At 38.3% G+C, this 22,031-nt stretch overlaps 1 protein-coding gene and 1 pseudogene across 2 annotated transcripts; both read right to left on the minus strand.

Moving 5' to 3' along the window:
- Positions 1-465: 465 nt before the first annotated feature.
- LOC105051492 (cysteine synthase) lies at positions 466-11,174 on the minus strand. 2 transcript variants are annotated; one of them, XM_073243179.1, is made up of 11 exons: positions 10,823-11,174; positions 8,138-8,247; positions 7,965-8,022; positions 7,357-7,620; positions 7,121-7,258; positions 6,987-7,038; positions 6,828-6,907; positions 2,864-2,923; positions 2,003-2,083; positions 1,200-1,334; positions 566-780 (listed from the first exon to the last, which is right to left on the minus strand). In XM_073243179.1, the coding sequence occupies exons 1-10, from the start codon at positions 11,078-11,080 to the stop codon at positions 1,320-1,322; spliced, it is 1,116 nt and encodes a 371-aa protein (XP_073099280.1). In that variant the 5' UTR covers positions 11,081-11,174; the 3' UTR covers positions 566-780; positions 1,200-1,319. The 2 variants fall into 2 exon arrangements, with proteins under 2 accessions (XP_010930274.1, XP_073099280.1); XM_010931972.4 differs by lacking the exon at positions 1,200-1,334 and having other exon boundaries at positions 466-780; positions 10,823-11,173.
- A 6,641-nt stretch (positions 11,175-17,815) lies between these two features.
- On the minus strand, positions 17,816-18,644 carry LOC140851597 (uncharacterized; annotated as a pseudogene).
- Between the last annotated feature and the right edge of the window lie 3,387 nt (positions 18,645-22,031).

Consider the following 22,031-nt stretch of genomic DNA (forward strand, 5'->3'; position numbering starts at 1 on the left):
GCCTCCCAGGAAAATTAGGAGGAAAGGCTCCTCTGGAAACATTGTATGCCGTTGTCAGTGTGCCAAGAGATCGGTAAGATTAAGAACCGAACAAGACCACGACAAAACAATATCAGCGAAGAAGGGCCGGGCAAATGATGGACAGATTAACCTACCGACATAGGGCAGATGAAAGCTTCATTTGCCTTTGCCTATACTACACAGGGAGAGGAGGCGAGTGAAGAAAGAAGATGAGGCTGGAGGGCAATTTAAAAATCACTCTAAACTTGCAATCATAGGCACATATTCTTAAAGCGAAAAACAACTTAAATTGATCAGAAATCTGAGAACAAAGACAAGTATACAGACTGAAACGGCACCTTCCCTGCAGGCCAGCTTGCGAACAACAGAATCCTGAGGCTGGTGAACCGTCAGCTCGTATACCCAAAACTCTCTGCATCATTCCACAATCAAATGTACGAGAAATGAACAAGAAACGGTGCAAATTTTTACCAAAAGAGAGTGACACTGAGCTGTTTTTTTTTTTTTTTAATTTGCTTTCATCAATATTTATCACAACAAGAAATTTTGGCAGATAAAGGCGCAAACTGCCGATCCTTTATTTCATTGGCAGACTCAATTTTCTTTTGTTACAGTTTGAACGAAAATCTGATTGGCAGCTGTCATCGAATATTCCAGAAGTACCGATCAGGGTTCAGGTTGCATCTTCTCGCATTCATCACGTATGGACTGGAATAAAACAGAGGACAGGTATCTCTCACCAAAGCTTGGGAAGACAACCTGAAACCAATCGAATATATAAATAAATTTTGGGCTTGCGAAGGATGCTCAAGCATATGATCTAAATTGGGGTGTGCGTGCGCACACGCGTGTATCTTTTGAATGTGTTAATGTTAACGTGCATACATATGCACATATATATTTACAGACGCATACATATGAATGTATAAACATTTATTTGTATTTGTAAGTGTGTAAGTATGCATATACATGTGTATGGTATACTCAAACATGTGCTGTCTGTGTATGTTGTGACATGAAAAGCGTACTCGAGTCAACTTGCAGTGTATGTTTGTATGTGTTTTTGTTAATGTGCATACATATGCATATACATATTTACAGACATGTACAAATGTATGTATAGACATTTATTTGTATTGGTAAGTGCATATGTGTGTAAATACATGCATATAGCATACTTGAACATGTGCATGTCTGTGTATGTCATCGCACGAAAAGTGCACATGAGTCAACTTGCAGGCATTGAACCTGATTTGAGAAGGGCATGCCAGTATGCAAAAGAAAGATCGGTATTGTGTTTAGTCAGAATACACCTGCGATGTTCACAACTCAAAACTCAGAATATTCATTCATGAGCAACGCGTAAGTGGTTTTTTGCAGTTTTGCATCAACATCAACCCCATGAGGGTCAATCAAATATCAACCATTCCATACAATAGTACAATACAAGATATCACATTTTTTTAAGGAGTGTAAATGCTACAATATCAAACAACTTGGGGGTAACCACATTATTGGTCATTATTCTTTTAGAAATTTGTTAGCATATCCTTGGAAAATGTCATCTGACAATTAAATGGCAAGCACTGTACATTGTTGTTATCCATGTATCTTTTTCATTTGTTTAATCATTTGTGATGAATGGGGATGTATATCTCACATCTCATCTATGTTTCTTTGAATGCATGCATTAGCATAGGAAACATAACATGGGATCTGATGGATTTCAGCTCAACCCTTTTGTTTCCAGCTTTAGATTCAGATGTGAATATTCTTAGTTCCTCACATCTTTTACAAGTAATAACTCCTGTCTAAATCCGAAAGAGTTTTCTTTTTCCTCCTCCACCATTCATCATCTGGTCCATTAAAAGTCAACTTTTTTATGTATGAGGATTTGTCCCCTACTGTTCTTGCTTATGCATTCATTGATATCATTACTCATCTACTATCAATTTAGAGAGCTGAAAAAATATGAACATACCGCGATGAGTTTCCCAGCATTTTCTGGTCTCTCAGCAACTTTCATAGCAGCAGCTGCTGCTGCTCCAGAAGATATGCCAACCTGCATACATAGATCAGAAATTAAGATATAAGTTAAAGCATGCATATAAGCACACACCATTGTCTGTGTTATTATGTATCTGATGCCACATTACTATACAAACACAGTAAAACATACATGACAAGTTTATCTTTCCTTTGTCCACTTTTGCATTAACAATCCTTTGTATGTTTAACATGTCCATTGTATCACTTAGAATCCTTATTGTTAGAAGCCATGGACACAGCACATTTGTGAGCATTTGAATCATGAAAAAACATATTCTTAAACTAAAAGCTTGAGCCCGAAATCCTATCTTTTACTTGCTAATTATTACAGCTAAAAATATTTTCTTCTCTGAAAAGGGGGGAAAAACCTATGAAAAAGGAAGTATGTTTCTTTTCATAACACAATATGGGAATTGCCAATGGAGATTGACCTAGGTTTAACTCCACAAATATGCATTGCCACCCAGATGTAAAAGCAATGAGATGAAAAGATTCATAGTTCTGATAACAAGAAAGAAGTCACATCAAAAGTGAAAATAATGATCTAAAAGCATTTTTATCTTTCAAGTTCTGTCCACAACATTTACAGGAAAACAAATCTACTGAGGTTACATTTGGAGAAAAGGTATTAGTGGGCATTTCTCTCTATGTACCAGGGAAAAAAAATACAATGCTACTTATTATCATCTTTAGCATGTCATGAAGCACAAAAAGACATGGGAATAATCATCAATCAGATGCATGGTGAAGCTTTAGCCAGACCTTATCCAGAAAGCAAACACATGACACTTACCAGCAGTCCTTCCTGTAGAGCTAACTGCTTTGCAGTCTCAACAGCTTCATCACTGGATATCTGTAACCCAATATGCATAGATGACAAAAACAAAACATTAGTAAGCATCAAAACTAGCTGCTGGATGGATATATTAAAATGCTACACAGAAGCAAATGAAACCATAGTGCCTGATAGGGGTTGAGCTGTGTAGCCCAAATATTCTTCATAGCCACTTCCATAATCTTTGATTCATTTTTTCCCATGTTCGTCCTATATTTCCTTCTTTATTTCTTATTTTCTTACTTTCTTCTTCCCAAAAAAAGGCATAAGAATTATGTAGAGCAAAGGTAACAAAAGATTGGACAATAAGGAAAAAAATATGAAATCATATCATTCCACATGTCTCATCAACAGAAATCAACACTCATCATCGAAAGAACCACAATCATTATTAAATTGCATTGATGCTTCTTCACTAGCAAGTTTATCAGCCAGAAACTTCCCTCAGCTAGACATTCTAAAGATGCATTCTTCCATCATCGTCTACCGTCATCAATGATAACAACAACTGCATCTCCACACAGCAAATAGAACCAATCATCCTCGAGATATCCATCTTTCCCAGCGCATACCTTCCACCTCCACCATATAATACAATAGGTCATGTAATTCCACTAAACTCCCACCTTCCCATGATTAAACTACATTCAGATGCAACTACCACTTAACAAATTAGGTTCAAAATGGGCCCAAGCTGACCAAAGGCCTGTCAAGTTGGCTGGCTTCAAGTCGGGCTTTGGGCCTACTCGAACTAACGTTCGGGTTGGGCATGGGCTAGTAGGATAGGACCCAATCAAATTTCAGGCCCAATTCAGGTCCATGGATGGCCCAGCACGGGCTTGGCCCAAAGCCTGAGGCCAAAACCCCATCCCACTAGACCTAGTTTTGGGAGCCCAACCGGGCCAGAACCCATAACCTTAAACAACAAACTGGCTAAACTAAACCAAATCCTAAACCTAAACCCTCAGCCCTCCCAACTCTCTCTCTCCCCACCAGCTGCCTTGCCCCAGTTCACTAATCCTAACCCTTCATGTTCTCTACTCCTTTCTTTCCTTGCCTCCTCTTCAGATCCCAATTCCTACGACCAAAGCTGAGTGAATGAAGAAAGCTCACAGGAGCTTAGCAAGGTATCAGGATCTCACCTATTCAAACAGGCGCCCCCAACTAAAAGCAAAACCTCTACCCAAATCCACCATGATGGCTGCAGCAGCAGAGACTGGGGAGGTGTCAAGGTGGCAGTTGATGTCAATTGTCCTATCATCCGCAATGTTTTGGCTCTTGGTGGAAAGGGGTATGGCAGTGAAGGTTTGTGGATGGGGAAGACCAAGAGCTTGGAGATGGGGGCTCTCTTGGAGTCAATCACGGCAGCCATCATCAGGGATCAAGATATAGCATGGGGAGAGGGATTGGTACTGAAGCCTCTAGCAAAGATATGGAAGGGAAGTTTGTCCTCCAAAGGAGCACATGGCAAGAAGTGGAGCCATGCACGTCTCAGAGAGCGTCTAATCAAAATTGGACGAGGATGCATGGCTTAGGCTAGGACTTTCAGCCCAGTCAGGGCTATTCAAGTTGGACACAACATTTCAGCCAAATCAAGTTTAATTTGAACAGGCTTAACTAGGCTTCTGGGCTTGAATGATATTCAGGCCTACGGTTGGGAACTTTTTTGGGGCCAAAGCCCAACCTAAAGGCTTAAAAATAATATAAAAAAAAAGGACACCTTTGGGCCCAGTCTAAGCCTAACTAAAGCCCGAACTGGTCCAGCCAAGTTTCAACCCTATAGCAAGTGAACACTGGAAGAACCTAAGACTCTTTCCACAGAATGTCACAAAGATAACTCCCAGACAGCGTTTGGTTGCAGGTTATCTTGGGGTTAAAGTTGGGTTATCCCACTAAACCCCCAAGCAGGGCAACTTTTTACATGGACTAAAGTTGGTCAATCAACATCAAAAAGGTAACTTCATCAGATAAATATTATTTCACTCAAGAGGGTGAAATAATGTCAACCCCTTGTGTGCTCTACTACCCTCACTTCTCTTTCTTACTTGCACACCTTTTTCCCCAACTTATCACACTAACCTCCAAAACTTCAACCAAACAGGGTATTTATTAATCTAGGGACAAAATAATCTTGGAGCATTTAATGAAGGTTAGTAGCTAACATGGCCCTAGACTTCAACCAAATTTTCTATCGCCTCCCACATGAGAACCTTTTTCCTTCTTGCTTAGTCTAATTTTTAAAAAAGTTGCACATGTTGCCCCATAAGAAAGCCCTTCTATGCTTCTGAATGTTTCATCATCACCATAGAGACCCAAAAAATGGAATTTCTTTCAAATAGATAGCATATCAACATAGCTTGAAGCCCATGTGTCTTCTATAGACTGCCTACCTTATAAAATATTATGATAACAAGATATAACTTATTATAAGCAGAGTACAAATTCTAATGCCAAAATTCTTTGTAGTGCTTAGTGTTACAAAAGCCACAGCAGGAAACACATGCAACAAACAGTATATAAACGAGGACTGGGAAGGAAGAAATAAAGGTTAGGAAAGCTTCCCAAAGCAAGAAACAGGAAACAACTGCTTAAAAGATTAAACATGCAGAAACTAGTAAGGATTTCATCGAAAACCATAGAGAGAACCTTGGACTAGTTTGTACTCTTTTCCACTGAATAATCCATAAACTGTCTTTTAATATGTGATAATTTTATCACTGGACCTTTGCTATTACGTGCTTGTTTCCAACATCTAGCTGTTCTCAGAAAACTAAATTGAAACTATCTCCAGACACTTCACCGGAGAAAACTAAATTGTGAAGGAAAGATATCTACCGGTCAACATGCTTTGTACTAATTAATGAAAGATCTTCCTGCATACAGATCATAATTTCAAAAACCACCAGAACAGGATGGTATGACTGTACCATACACATGGTTCCGCCAATAAGAAGTATATAGAGGGTCGTTTCCACAATTTGAAATTTATGAGCCTTTCATATGCTAAAATCTAGGTAGAGTCAGTATGAGTCAAAATTTTGATTCTAAGAGTAACATGGGTTGCTTTGATCTGTCAAGGAGGCCTTTCTGGAAGCTAACATAGATGTTCCTTCTAAACCTCCTCCCTCCCACCCCAATATCCCCCAAGCCAACCAACTTAAATGCAATTTCTTTAAAATAGTCTGTGAACTAAGGATGTGTCTGTTTTCACATTATCCAATTAGCAAGCTGTCCACTAAGATTCTCTTGACGGAGTTTGCATAATATATGATAAAAATTGCTAATAACACCAATTCAATTAAAATAAACAAATTACAAAACACGTTTCGTATGAAAATTTGGGTCTGCACAAGTGAGAGCAAAAGAATTGTTGATATGAAAAATATAGTTCACACACTCGTATCAAGGACAAAGATGAGGTATACATCAACCCTTTGGAACTAGAAATATGAACAGGATACAAAGTAGCAAAGAGACAGTATTCAAAGATACAATTAACCTTTTTCTGCTTGTATCTGATGGGGCTATAGGGAGAATAGCAGGATGAGGAGCAAAGTATAGCTTGAAAATCAAGGGATTATATGTTTATATTCGATATTAGTGTTTCAGTATCAACAAAGTGCAAGCAGAGATAAACAGTTTGCGACAGATTTAACATCTTTCATCCATGTGTCAAGGGACAGAAGCACCATTTTGTAAAGGGCAATTAGGAACGTGCTCAGGCCCAAAATTGCACAAAAGAAAGGAAGCTGATGAGATGGGGATATAGATGAACACAATGGAAAAAACTGACTGCAGTTTGGCATGTGCGAAAATTTAGATTTTAAAATCATTTTGATGGTATGAAACAGATTGAAATTATATTCAGTATGCACGAGATCTATTTATAATAAGGCATATAAGGAATAAAACAAGCTCGAACCTCTAGAATTTCGTCTACTACTTCAAGGTCTAAATTCCTTGGTACAAAACCTGCCCCAATGCCTTGAATCTTGTGAGGGCCTGCAAAAGTAAGACACCAGAAATAAGTAGGAGAGAAAGGGGAAGAAGTAAAACAAATGCTCTTGCTCTTAGCTTATACCTGGCTTTCCCCCTGAAAGTATATTGCTTTCAGCAGGCTCAATTCCAATAACCTGAAGAACTTAGAAAACATGTAATGAGAATTATGAATTACAAATGATAAATAAACCACAGAATTAGAAAGACATGATGCACCTTTATTTTAGGATTTTTTCCCTTCAAGAAACTCCCAACACCAGATATGGTTCCACCAGTTCCAATTCCAGCTATAAATATGTCCACCTTCCCTCTTGTATCTTCCCAGATTTCTGGACCAGTAGTCTCATAGTGTATCTGCATCAAAGACATGAAGAACCAGAGAGAAACAGTCAGGAATGTTCTATACAAGGCCATACAGAAAAGACAGCAACCTGGGTACCATTCTGTTTCACCTTTGGATTTGCAGGATTATCAAACTGCTGAAGCATGTAGGCATTAGGTGTGTTCTTTAAAATCTCTTCAGCCTTTTGAACTGCTCCCTTCATGCCCTTGGCAGAATCTGTAAGGACAAGTTCTGCCCCGAAAGCTTTAAACAGAACTCGTCTTTCAATGCTCATTGATGCAGGCATTGTCAGGATTAGTTTATATCCTTTAGCAGCAGCAATAAAGGCAAGACCAATGCCTGTGTTCCCACTTGTCGGTTCCACCAGAATACTCTTGAAACAGGAAGTTCAAAGATAGAAGCTCAATAATAAATAAATCATAAGAATTCAAATGATAATGATGATGATGATAGTTATGGTGATCTGAAAGTAGACGAAGAAGAATAGGTTATATATCCTTTCATGAACTTTCAGGTGCCAGATATTCTAAGAGAAAAAAAGAGAGATCAAAGAAACAACGAAGCCAATGTTCACAACCTTTATTTTTTTTCCTTCTAAAAGATTGAAGGTGCAAAAGTAAATCATCTAGAATCAGCAACTAGCGTGTTTTGCCAAAACCAAAGTTATTATCTGATCTTCAGCCAACTACTGCAATTTTTTTTTATTTCAATAGTTACCTTTCCAGGAGTTATCAGCCCCTTCTCCTCGGCATCAGCTATCATACTGTTGCCTATCCTGTGATAAGTTCAAAAATATTAGATAATACATATTTAGTCAGTTTGATTAAAAATTCACACATAGTCTGTTTGATTAAAAATTCATACAACAAGTGGAAAAAGATAAAATTTACCTGTCTTTAACACTGCAACATGGCTCCATAATCTCAAGCTTGGCAGCAATATTTGCAACACATCCCTTCACAATATTATTTAGATATACCATTGGGGTCTTCCCTATAAGCTGCAAGAAAGTAGTGACATAAACACTTCGGGAATCATCAAGATCCATTTCAGCAACAAAGTATAATGTGATGGATTGTGAAGAAAGTCCAGACATAAACTCATCTGCTTTATCATAAATGAGATCTTCAAGCATCAGTGTTGAAATGATAAGAAGCATTATGGTGTTAATTTGAAGGGCTACATAGCATCTCAAGGTCATGACACCTGGATGTATGTACTTGTCTTTTATTTATGAGCATCTTTAACAACAGGCACATATGAATCCAGTGGAATTGCACAAAAGTTGAAGAACTGAAACTAATCCATAACAACAGTTTTTCCCTTTCTGCGTTTTAACATTCTTATTAAAGCTTTGTCACCCCCACCATAGAGGACTTGATATAGTCTTTTCAGCTATCCAATTTGGTGCATTCCCTTCTTTCACAGCCTCAAGCAAGCTGGTTCCTGTAGTTGATTATTAGATTACTGCTAACAAACTAGCCTATCTCTCAAGGCAGATGCTCCATTTCTATGATCAGACAGATGCCCCATCTAACGGGATGGGAGGCATCCTGGCTGTCCCATCCTATTCCTCTAAGAAAATTGGATTGGGACATTGTCAACTTTGAAACTCATCCATGCAGGTAAAGAAGAAGAAAATAGAAAAGAAAGAATGGAAGGAAAGATGAAGGAAAGGAAAAGTGAAAGGAAAGAAGAAGAAAAAAAGGAAGGAAGAAGAAAAAGAATGAAAAGGATAAATGAAGGAAAAAAGGAAAGAGAAAGAAGGAAAAGAAAAGAAAGGAAGGAAGGGATAAGAAAAAGAAAGATGGAAAAGGAAATAACAAAAGGTAAAGAAAAAGGGAGGAAAGAAGGAAGAAATGAAAAAAAAAAAGGAAAAAAGGACGAGATGGGATAGCAGGGCGTCCCATTTCATGAAAAAACCTGGACATCCCTGTTTCACGGGATTCAAAACCTTGCTCTACGGTACTCGAGGAACCATTTTTTGGGTGTTATAGCAATTCAGTGACCCCTAATCTGCTGAATTTGTTGGCATCAGATCAGACCTAATTCTTTATAAAAGCTGTTTCCACTGCCATGTATCTTATCTTAGGAAGGAGACTTTGCTGGTCAGCCAATTTATTGCATATGCTAATATCATCTGCATTCCTCCTAATTACAACTCATAGGTTCTGGACAGGGGTCAAGATTGGTTTTGGTAGAGGAGGAGGATATCATACTAGTTGGATGGAGTCAGACCAATAGAGGCACATCAATTACCTCTCTCTGCAACTATAGAAGTCAGTTCAGGGAGATAAATAAGTTCCTACATGACATTGGGGTGAAGGAGGATGGATTTCAAAATTGACTTGGGCCTAGCTGATGAGAAATTACAGAACTCAGTTTAATGAATAAGGTAGAATTTATTAAGAAAACAGAAATGACAAGAGAAAAGAAATAATCATAAAGAATTTAAAGGATGCATTAATCTATCAATTATCTATAAATCCAAAGGGTACTAAGATGATAAGATTCATGTTATACAAATAGGGTTTTTTTTTTTTTTTTGTTGGGTTGGGGGGAGGGGGGTTGGGTTTGCAAGAGGTAATATATTTTTAGTTCTTTTCTTTATAAGAATGAAAATCCACTCATCAAACTCACAAGTTCCAAGATGATGACAAACAATAGGAAGTTCGATGAGGTTGAGGGAGTGAGGGGGAAGATGTTGCATATTTTTCAGTTATTTTCTTGATGAGAACAATATCAACTCATCAAACTCCAAGTTCCAAGATGATGACAACCAACAGGCAGTTCGATGAAGTAATTGGTGCATCTAAGTTCTGATTGAGAACTTGATGCACCAAATTTTTGGTAGGAACATCCTTCATTGTAAAGAATGATAAGTTCAATAAACACAATTTTTACAGATATGCTATCCAATAATAAAAAATGATAAATTAGAAAGAAAGTTCTCAAATTTATATTAGTAAACTGGCATTTAAAAGGCTATGAAGCTCAAATGTTTAATTAAATGACTTGAGAAACATCACTAAATAAGCATCAGCTTTTTTCACAATATGTTTGACCTATCCATCCACTATGAACGAGCATATCTTGAAATGTATTGACCTAAGTACACTTTCAGATAGTTGTCAAACTATCAGATCTCCATCAGTACAGATGTTTCGTCAAATTTTTCATTGCCAAAATATATTTCCTTTTTTCATTACAATTCTGAAAAATATTCAGCCAACTAGTTCATATGGAAGCAAGAGAAAGAACCAAATACTGTTGGTTGAACTGTAAGACAGATGCAATAAAGCAATTATCGTTGCTCACCTGAAAATACATAATTTTTACTAATTTTGGAATTTTTCAGACATTTCTGATCATCATAAACAAACCAATAATTTCTCATTCACAGTCACTACTAATGAACCAGAGAACACCAATTAAACGCTAAACCAGATGCTTCTAAATAACTTTGAAAAAAAAGAACAAAATTATCGATTCCAGGTAAGATTTCGCAAATGAAAGAATTAATTCACATCACAAATCGAATTAAAATAAGAGATCAATGAATCGCTTTCTAGTACCTGACTGACATCTTCAGCGATGTTAAGGCCTTCGATCTCCGTCTGGGGCTTCGTAGAAACGGCTTTGCAGACGATTGGGGAGTGAGTCGAAGAGGAACAAGAAGCGGTCCTTCGAACTCCGGTCAATGGAAGAGACTTCTTGAGAGATCGAGCTGAGAGCAGAGTGGGTCGAGATTGGATCGAGTAGAGGTGGTTTTCTTGAGGCGATTGGGATTGGGAGGCCAAGGAAGAGGCGATGGGGCTCGAGAGCGAAGCCATGGCTCTCGATTCGGATAGAGGAAATGGGAGTAGAAGGCAGAAGAATGTGTGGGTAAACCTCCGAGGTCCCAAACCCTAGGGTCGGATAGACAAATGGGTTGTTCTCCTATTTTAAACTTTATTTTTCTTTTCTGGAAATTTTTTTTTTTATTGGACGATGTACTACTAAGCCCCCTGGGCGGAAGAAAAGGTGGAAACCAGGACGGAAGCCGGCTCAATGGGTTCTGTTGTGAACCGGTGGACCCGATGGGGAACAGTTGGGGAAAATATTGGGGAAAAGTATCTTTATTTTCAATAAATATCTATTAAAAAGTCAACGCGTGGCTGGAATAGCTGGAGTGGTGGGGTCAGTGCCGAGGTCGGTCAGACATTTAATGGAATCATTTAATAGGACTCGTTTATGAGGTGACATCCATGCGCGTCCTGTAGTGGGCGGGAGAATCATTAGCGGCTGTTTGAATATTCGATTGAGCTGAAAATCTTAGAAAAAGAAACTAGATTAGATCCACCAACCAAGGCAAATTCTTTATGCACCGCGAGCCGTGCAGAAAATCTGATGTAAGATACGTAGCTGTATCCGATTGATACATATAATTATTATTTTTTAATATATATTTAAAATTGATAAATTAATTTTTTATTTAAAATTTTATATAATAAAAATATTTTTATATTTTAATAAAATTATAATATTTTACGTTCATGTTATTATGCATTCAAAAAATTATAATTTTTATCTACGGGATGTCATAATATAATATACAATGTCATAATATAACGCAGGATGTCATAATTTTTTTTAAAGAATAAAAATATTTTTATTATTTAAAATTTTTAAATAAAAATATCCATCTGCAGATATTAAATGAATGTTGGAAAGTGGTTGGACAAAAATATCTCTTTTATATTATAAAATCTTGGACTATATTATGATATTCTGGAATATAATTTGTCACATGATGTCATAATTTTTTGTAAAAGATAAAGATATTTTTATCATATAAAATTTTTAAATAAAAAAAATAATATGCTGATATTAAATATATGTTGAAAAGTAATGATTACGTAGATCAATCGGATAAGATAATATTCTCTATATTGAATTTTTGACGCCGTCTGCAGTGTATAAAAAATTTATCCATCAACCAGATATCTCTTGAGCTATATAATATAAAATATTATAAAATATGAGATCCAGTCCAATCCATACCAACTAAATCTCAATTTTTTCTTTCTACAGTACTCAACCTAGCCCACTTTGAAAAAAAAAATTGTGAATACTACGAAATGGATCTTGTGTGGTCACAATTGAGGCCATCTAGTCCATTAAGGCACTCAAGTACATGCAAAAAAAATATATTTTTTTTATCAAAAAAAATAGATATATCAAATTGTAATTATCGAGCACAATTAAATGATATTAGGTAATGAAATTTTAAGTTCGTTAGTTGCAACTTTATATTATCTACGTGGTGATCCTAATTGCAAGGTATCCAGGTGGTCAAACCATGCATAAATGCACTTATACAATGGATCCTCCAACCACCCCTCCAACCTTCCCAGGAAAAATACAAAACAAATAATAATGGGTCGTGTTGCGCCCGTCGGATAGTCGGATCATCGTATCTAAATATCAAATAATAAAAAATTAAAAAAAATATTCGTTCATCAAAAAAAAAAAGCACAGACAAAAGAGCCAAGGATAAAAACAAGAGCTTATAATTTGTTGAACTAGAAACTGGACAGAGACTGGATTAACTGGAGCTGAATGAAAAGACCGACCGATGGCATCTGGAAGTGACAATACGACCTGCAAAATAAATTCTGACCGGAGGTTACTTCGATGAAGACCCTTCGATGCTTCAATGATCGATTTCTAGCTCAACAGATGAAGGAGCAGGAGAGGCAGAGCTTTGGTGCCTGTATTTTTTCTGCGTACTTAGAGAGTCCCTTCTTACCTCTAGTTATAGAGAGATTGAGGTCGAGAGAGAGAGAAAGTCCATTCTCAGTTTCTTGGTCATACTGAGCAGTACAGGTTATCCTTCTGACTCTGATGGTGGGTGTGCCTTTTGTTCGACGTGTAGGTGGTCATGACGATGGATCTTACTGTATGTGTGAGATAATTAATGACTTTACGGTATCTCATCACCGTGCATAGCTGATCGCTTAGGATATGACTCCTAGATAACATGACTTGATGTGATCCGATCGAATAGCATGATGGCCACACTTGAGGTTCTGCTGCTCGGCCACTAATCAGAACAAGATGAAGGAGATCGAAAGCAAATCGAGGTGCGTATTCTGCTTATTGACAGTTCTGGACTGTCGATTAGCAGATAATACTGAAAAAATAGGTTAGTCATGGGCCGACATTACTCGAGAGGTACATTAGTCATAGGCCAATATAGTATTCACTATAAGAAATTAAGGTATTAGCGACGGTCATTAGCAATGAAATTTTCATCGTCGCTAATAAAGGGTATTAGCGATGGCATTACGGATGGCAAAACTTTCATCGATAATAATTTATTAAATTATTTATTAAATTTATTAGCGATGATGAAAAGAATATTAGCGACGGCACTATTAGTGATGGATTTAGTCATAAAAAAATATTTATTAAACTTATTAGCGATCATGAAAAGAGTATTAACGACGGTTATCGCCGTCTCTAATAATTTTTTTTTTATTTATTAAACTTATTAGCGACGGTAGAAAGCGTATTAGTGGCGACATTTGCCATCGCTAATAATCTATAAATTTTTTTCTATTTTTCTCTGAATATGATATAATTTTAAAATTTAAAATCCATCGTTCATTATGTAAATAATTATCGTTAAATTATCATCACAAAAGACCGCCTCAATTCGATAGCCCTAGCTATGTCAATCAATAAAATTTAATTTCGACGGTCACGAATGACTGCATCATGATCTGATAGATAGAGACCACCGATGAATCCAAAAATTTATAATGATGATCTCGATGATATTTGCAGCACACTATCAAAATTTTACTTCAATCAGATATCATTATCATGATCAATTTAGTACGGGATAATTTGAACTGTTAAATAAAAAAAGGAATGATCAAAAGGCCAAACAGTGTCTGATTATTAGACGATTTTTTAGATAAATGATCTTTGCTACTACTTTGATCACTTGTACGATGGTCAAGAGGAAAACCATTCCTGATTTCTTGATCGTACTGAGTAGTACAGACCATCCCTTTGACACTGACGGTGAGTGTGCCTTTCGTTCGGTGCATAGGTGGCCGCGATGGTGGGCCTTCCATATGTGCGGCATAATTAATGACTTCATGGTATGCACAACTGATTACTCAGGATATGGCTCCTAGATAACGTGACTTGATGTAATCCGACCGAGTAGCATAGCAGCCATGCTTGAGGTTCAGCTGCTCAACTACTAATCGGAGCAAGATGAAGGAGATCAGAAGTAAATCATGGTGCACGTTTCGTTTATTGGTAGTTCTAGACTATCGATTAACAGATAATACTGGAGAGACAGATCGGTCATGGGTCGATGTTACTAGAGAGGTACATCGATCATGGGCCGATGTAGCATTTAACTCAGATAATAATAATCTATTGTTACGTGTTCGGCAAAAATGAGGTCGGACTTATGATGAGATTGGACTTACAGTGAGCTCAACTGTCAGCCTCTCAATGAGGTTGGCTTTCTGATGAGATCAACCTTCAACTTTTTGATGAGATCGACCTCCTGATGAGGTCAATTTTCAAAGCTCACATCGGTATTCTTATCATCTCGAGAGCTGCTAAGCATGAATCCCAAGGATATTGGTTGAGGTGGTAAGACCCCTATAATAGGTCGCAAACAATTTGGATCTTTTTCATGTTCATGCTGGAACCGAAGACTAAGATAATATATGTCCTATTATGTGGAACATTTATAAGACATAAACGGATGATCCATGACTTAACCTCAACACGAATAAAAGAGGTGTTGGTTGGCAACTTCTTCATTGACATACAAGTTAGATTAAGCTGTAATTGGTAGTAAAAATGCAAACAAGTTAAGCTACTTACAAGTTATTCGAGCTCGAGTATCTCGAATAATTTTTCGAATCAAGATCGAATAGCAAGATATTCAGCTCAAAAGTTCATGAGTCTATTCAAATTTTTATATATTTTTAATAATATTATTTTATTTATGATATATATATATTAATATATATATTATTAGTAAGTTAAAGCTTGATTCTTAATTTGAACTCGAGTTCAAGTATGACTCAGTTGATATTCGAGTTGATCTCGAGTTTTACCTATTTTTTATTAAGTGAAGCTTGAACTTAGGTTATTAAGGCTCGATCAATCTCAAATCAAATTTCGAATCCGAATATTTTGAATCAAGTCAAGCTTAGATTTTTGGCTACTTGTCTCGACTCAGCTCGATTGCACCTCTAATTGGTAGGATGCAGTTGTAGTTGATGCAGTTAAATTACATGTGCACAAAAACAACGTTTGGATGCTTGCAATTGCAACTGTTGGCTATAGTTTAATAATGCAGAAAGATGTAAAACTTGTCATAGAAAAATTGCCTCAAAAAACTTATAATTGAAACTCTAGCTAAAATTGGACATAGTTCCAATTACTAGATTCTGTGTTTGAGAAAGCCCTTTCAAATGAATCCTCTTGCCACTCCCTTTCTCCTTCTTCATAGAGTCCTTGTAATAATAATAAATATAATATATAACACCTATTTGTTATTATAATGTAGATTCTATATTTGATTATATCAACATATCCAATTATATTATCATTTTATTCTATATTGATATGAATAATACAGCAATTATTGTCATACTAATCCAATGATAGTTTAATAGCAATAATATTTTTTAATCATAATTACAAAATAACATGATAGGTATTATATTATAATAGAAATTTCAAATAGTTTATTTCTGAAGAGATAATATTACTAGCTCAATTATAACATAAACATATCTCTTTCTACATCAAATAATCGAATAGCTATAATAGCATTTGTAGTATTAATCATCTGTTATTGCAATTCTTTGGATTATAAGCAAACAAACAGCTTCTATTTGGATTCATTTAAGAATTTTCCTCACTGTCCATGATAGCTATGATTGGATCATTGGCTGAAATATTGATAATTGTGATCCTCCATCTAATAAATGCCCTCCTACACTCTTAGCTAGTGCACTCCTTCTGTATCCCTTTTTACACAAAGGTTGACCTAACTGGAGAAAAGGTGGAAGAATCTACAAAGCACCCGGTGGAAAAATAGCGTTGCTTCCAAGCACCACTCCACTCCCAGCTAAGAGCACCGGACGCCTAGTGTAATTGGAGAAAATATTCGGGGATCAGTGAAATACAAGAGGGTAGCGTGGGTATCATTTACGGGAATCAATAAAATACATTAGAATCGATAAAATATCGGATTTCTATTGATTTGTGATACATATAACATGGTATCACCATTGCAGCGGATATTTTTTCGTGTAATTGGTGATTGGTGTAGGACGCCAGAATCACGTAGACGACAAGCAAGCCTCATGTACTAGCCTACTAATCATCACATTCAAGGACTGGAGCAAGAATGGGAGTAGTGCTGTGAAGCATTTATCATGGAGAAAATGTCACAGCATTTCTTCATGCACGGGTGCTCAAGAACCATGCACAAAACCTCAGAATTCTACTTTCAAATATAGGGGTAAGTCATCATTTTTTTCTTTTTGATTTGTTAAAACCTACCTTTCGAGTGAACTTTCATCGGCTTAGCGGCGAAAAGTGGGGGAAAAAAAAAACTAACCCATTTTCCATATAATTAAAATGTGTTTTGAATTCACACTAATTGCAAATTACCGCCCTCTTTATACAAAAAATTCATTATTAAGAAGCATACCTCCCAAGACACGTACGGTGCACTGGGAATAGAACTTGTCTGTTAATTGTTAAGATTAATTTGCTAAGTTGCAGATCAGCAACCGGAATTGATTTGTGCATGGGCCTTCCTGGCTCAGCAAGCTGGCTTAGGGCAAAATCTTAATAAGCCTAAGAACTCATCTTGTGCAGCGTTTTGGTTGTATCTGAGATGCCAAAGAGTGATTGATCTTCTTCACGGCATTGACCATTAGATCGCATCCTGCACAGATATCAAAGCACTCCTAACCCATCTCACCTGCTGCATGGATCTCGAAGCGATCATTGTGTGATTCAATGGTGGATTTGCACAAAGGAAGGCGAATCCTTCTTTCAGGTGAAAGATGCAGCTCCTGTCCTCCTGCGCAACAAAGATACTCTAAGATGAAGTTACTTTACATTCAAAATTTAAAAGTAGTCTCTATTCTCCTCTGACTGCTTTTCTGGAAGGCTATAACTAGCTTTTGGTTGCGCCCAAGAAGTGAACCTCATACTAGGAGAAGCTTAGCTTATGCAGTTGTTCCTCATAATATGAAATTGTCCTCTCCATGAACTTTAATGCCGACTTTTGAGAAAGCTTGGGTGAGTCCCTCCAAGTTTTAGTCCTACCCAACTCCCCATGTTCCTCCTAATTATTTTCTAAACTTGTTTCCATGGCATCCAATCACTTAAGATCACAGCAAAGTGTGAATCGTCTCCAAATTGAAGGAGTGTAAAGAGTTAGCTGCTTCCCTCCATCACCACCTCTGTTCTTTGTGAGATCTTCTAATTTCCCAAGGGAAAAGAATTACTGAGCCAGAAAGAACTCCAAGAAAAATAAATCCACGAATGCATAAGCTTTATGTAAAAAATCACAAACTTTAGGACAAATAATATAAAAATTACAATAAAATAATTACTTAGTGAAGGCCAAGTAAAATGATAAAATCCTGTGTCCACAGTGTACGCTAGAACACCACCACCCAAACAAAACAAATATATCTAGTTAATAAACTCCTTAACTTCTCATCCGAAGCCAAAACAGAGCACCTCCTTTTTCCTTCTCTGTCCATTAGACCTGGAAGGGCCATGGCCAGTTGCTCATGTCCTCCCCCTGCTGCACCTTGGCGCTCCTCTTCATGGCATTGCCGCCACCCTCCCCATCAACGTAGGCATAGTACCTCAACACAAAGGCCAATGCCAGAACCACCCACTCCAAGCAAAAGATCACCACTCCAAGTCCCCCAACCATCCTCAGTATCACCACCCCATCATCCTCCCTCACGTAGGACTTCAACCCATCCAGGAGGAAGCTCGACGTCCTGGAGAACACGAGCACGGCCACTGACCCCTGGAAGATGGCCGTCAGGACAGTCGCCACCATGTGAGCGCCGTACCACTTGCTGGAGGTGCTCGCAGTCGAGGCGGCGGCGCAGCCGGAGATGGCACCGACTATGGTGAAGGCATGGAGGAGGATGAGGAGGAGGCCGCAGGCCGAGGGGAGGAGGCGGAGGGAGAGGGTGAGGAAGATGCAGCTCGAGGACGCACCAAGGAGGACGTAGTTGCAGAGGAGGAAGACCTTGTGGGTGCGGTAGTGGGCGAGGACACGTCGGACAGCGAGGCCGTGACGGAGAGCCCCATGGCTGATTCGAACCCAGGAGATGGTTTCAGAGGAATGGGAGAGGAACAGGGTGGAGAGATCTCTTCTTTGGGGGAGAAAAAATGTCTCGGCTCTGGGAGGAGATTAGTGAGAGAAGGCTGGGAGAGAAGGAAGAGAGAGTAGTGCTGTGAGGGGAAAGGGATGGGCAGCGGTCTTATTTGAAGCTTGAGGGGATGGGAATTCGACCGTTTGGAGGAGGGCGCCGAGTGGGGACGAGTAGCAACGGCTAGTTTTTCAACTTTACTCTCTTCTATTCCTTCTATGCAGCATCCGATGCAGTTATATCGAATCGGCACCGTTAATCTGATGGGGCCGGTAGGGTTTTGTTATCATGGAAATCATAGCCATCGGATAAATAATCAATAGCCAATATCAAACGTAGTTCGAACTGACAGTCTGACACTAGCTTGGATCTCTTTCTTTGGTCCCAAGCCGGTCAATTCCAGTTGCCTTTCCTCTCCCTTCAGGTGTCAACTAGCAGTTACAGTAATAACTTCAGAAATTCTCACCCATTGGCATTAAAAAAAATGTCAGTGAATTCTTTCTCCTTTTCTTAGATTTCTATAATTTTAACCGTAATATATGGTGGTTCTGCCTCTGTGCTGTTTGTCGATATACCGCATGCTATGGCTGATGAACATGCTTTGCTATTCTGGACAGTGGGTTTTGTCTGATTAATATTCGCTGACAGATAGATGCTAACAGTATTTTTTTTGGAGAAACACTACGGATTTGAGTACCTGTTTTAGGAGATGCTTCTGATTGTAGCTGAATAGGTAAATAGGTTATTTGCGTTCTTCTTCTGCAACGGGGTTTTTGAGTGTTTAAGTATGAGCTAGGTTTGCTTTGAACGAGTGAACGTAACATCCTTTAGCCATAAGCTGTTTGTTTATATTTCGAACAAGGAAATGTGGAGATTGAAATAGGGCAACCGAATAGAGTCTGAAAAAAATTTCTTAGAATATGGGAAGGAGGGCTGATACTCAAGTTTGTTTCCTTGTTTCAGCAGTTGGTTAGAAGATAAATGAGTACGAAGAATATGCATTTTGCATTTTTCTGTTTCTGTAAGGAAGTATATTAATATGTTATGAATTACTAGAGGGTGGATGCAAAGTGTCTAAAGAAGTTTCAAAGATAAAGGAGTTCTATTTAAACCCTTGATTATACAACAAATACTAAGTCAGCGGAAGGTGGAATTGGTCATGTTATCTATACATTTTTAAACTAAAATCTATAGAATTTATCAAACTTAGAGTTTGTGAGGGGGGGGGGGGGTGTAGTTAGGTTTTTTCTTACATGGTGGCCTTCTAGGTTTCATGGTTAGGCTCCTTACTGCTTGGAAGTTGTTGGGATATACCGACCGACTCCTCTACGCCGACTCACCCTCGGACCTGTCCGACCGATTCCGACTCTATCGACCGACCCTCTACACCGATCACCCTCGGACCTGTCCGACCGACGCCCGACTTTACCGACCGGACCGACTGACGACTGCCGACAATAGCTGCCAACAATATCCGACCGAAAGTGTGTCGGCCGAGCGGACCCATACTGTTCCCGACCGGCTAAGCGTCCGAGCTCAAATCACCGACTCACTGTCGGGGGTGGCAGCTGTCGTCCGACTTAAACAAGGCACCAGACCAGCCGACGGTGCCCCTGGGTCATCACCCGACGTCTCGGTAGCCGAATACCGACGTATGGTCGGCCAGCCCTCCCAAATACCGTACGACCGCTATGGGCTGCTGTCCTGTCAAGGACGTGCTGTGTGACCGTCTTGGAGCATTGTCCTGCCAAAGACATGGGTTGATTCTGATAACCCGCGGCGATTTGATAGTCCACGGTGATTTGACAGCCCCGACGATTTGACAACTCTTCAGTTGTTTGCACCATTAATGGCGGGACCACGCCGCATTCTACTATAAAAGGAGGTAAGGCAACAATCTTGGTAAGCTCTCTGACGCTCCCTCCAGCTCCCCAGCTTTCTCTAGCCCTCTCGAGCTGAGCCTCTGATTTTTCACTGTTGCTTAGTCTCCTCTCTGACTTGACCGTCGGAGGTTCCCATCGGAGGCATCTTCGATTTGTGAGGATTTCTCTTACAGGTGCGCGACCTCGCGATCGAGCGACGGGAGAATTGGCCGCAACAGAAGTTAATTACCTTGGAATTGGCACTATACCATGGAGGTTTGATGTAAAACCATTAGCTATCACTTCAATGAGAGAAATCTTGGTTGATGAGTTAACTGATTGCTTGTTCAAATGGAGTGGAAGGATGTCAAGGTTGGGTCTGAGTTGCATTGATTGTTAGTTGAGAACATACTGTAAAGTAGTAGTTCCATAGGTATGGATGATAAAGAGACATAAATGAGCTTTACAAAGATAATCATTTTTCTGAATAAAAATTTCACTGTTAATTGATTATTAATTGGTTAAATGTGTCCAGAGTGCATCTAGGCGTGTATCACTACAGTGAAAATGGTAAAAGATGACGCTATAAAAGGTATTTTACGACGCTAATAAGCGTCATCAATAAGCTTTACGCGCTTCAAAAAGCGTCGCGAAAGCGTCGCCTATGTAAGAGTGGAGACGAAAAGCGCCGACGTTTTTAAAAGCATCGCAATATTTTCTAACGACGCTTTAAAATATCGTAAAATTAAATTTTAACGTACTTTTTAGCATCGTTAATGACAACGCGTCTTCCACTCTACCAAGTGCTTTTCGAAGGTCGGCAATTAAGTCATTAGCGACGCTTATAAGCATCGTTAAACAGTGTATTAACGATGCTTATAAGCGTCGTTAAATTTTTTAAATGAAAAAAAAATATACAGTTTTATATACAAAAAAAAAATACATACATTCTATACAAAATTATATCAATTATTCAAACATAAACCTGTACAATCACCACCATTCACACCAAAAGCAAACTTCAATAGCAAATTTAACCAAACCAAAAGATATTATTTTATATAAATAAAAATAAAGTACTAATCGTCCATTACAATCAAGAATAATATAAATAAATATAAGAATACAATAAAAATAAAATAATATCAATCTGCAGCGGATGGTCGTCGCTGTCTCCACGTGACGTGCCGCTGTCTCAACGGGTGCTTGATGTGCCAGGAGCCTACAAGAAACATATCAAAAGCATGATTTGCATATCTATAAATAAAAATATATAGATCATTAAATTAATATAAAAATATATATTTAATAATATGTGTTTACCTGAGATGGGCCATACATCTCTAATAAAGATGTAAGCCGATCAATCTGTCCCCTCATGGCCTGCATCTCGGCACGGCTCTGTCGATCTCCTCCATCTCAGTGGCACGACTTGTCTAATCTCCTGTATCTCTGCTCGAGTCTGCGGACGCGTTAAT

Source organism: Elaeis guineensis, chromosome 9 (assembly GCF_000442705.2).
Source record: "Elaeis guineensis isolate ETL-2024a chromosome 9, EG11, whole genome shotgun sequence".
NCBI classification, from domain to species: domain Eukaryota; kingdom Viridiplantae; phylum Streptophyta; class Magnoliopsida; order Arecales; family Arecaceae; genus Elaeis; species Elaeis guineensis.

What these genes read in the sequence shown, in the direction of transcription:
- LOC105051492 (XM_010931972.4), bottom strand. Translation starts at nt 11,080, where the DNA reads ATGGCTTCGCTCTCGAGCCCCATCGCCTCTTCCTTGGCCTCCCAATCC. An exon ending in ATAATCCTGCAAATCCAAAG is followed by an intron (nt 7,259 to 7,356) that starts GTGAAACAGAAT and finishes TCTTTGATGCAG; the next exon opens with ATACACTATGAGACTACTGG. An exon ending in GAAAAAATCCTAAAATAAAG is followed by an intron (nt 7,039 to 7,120) that starts GTGCATCATGTC and finishes TAAGTTCTTCAG; the next exon opens with GTTATTGGAATTGAGCCTGC.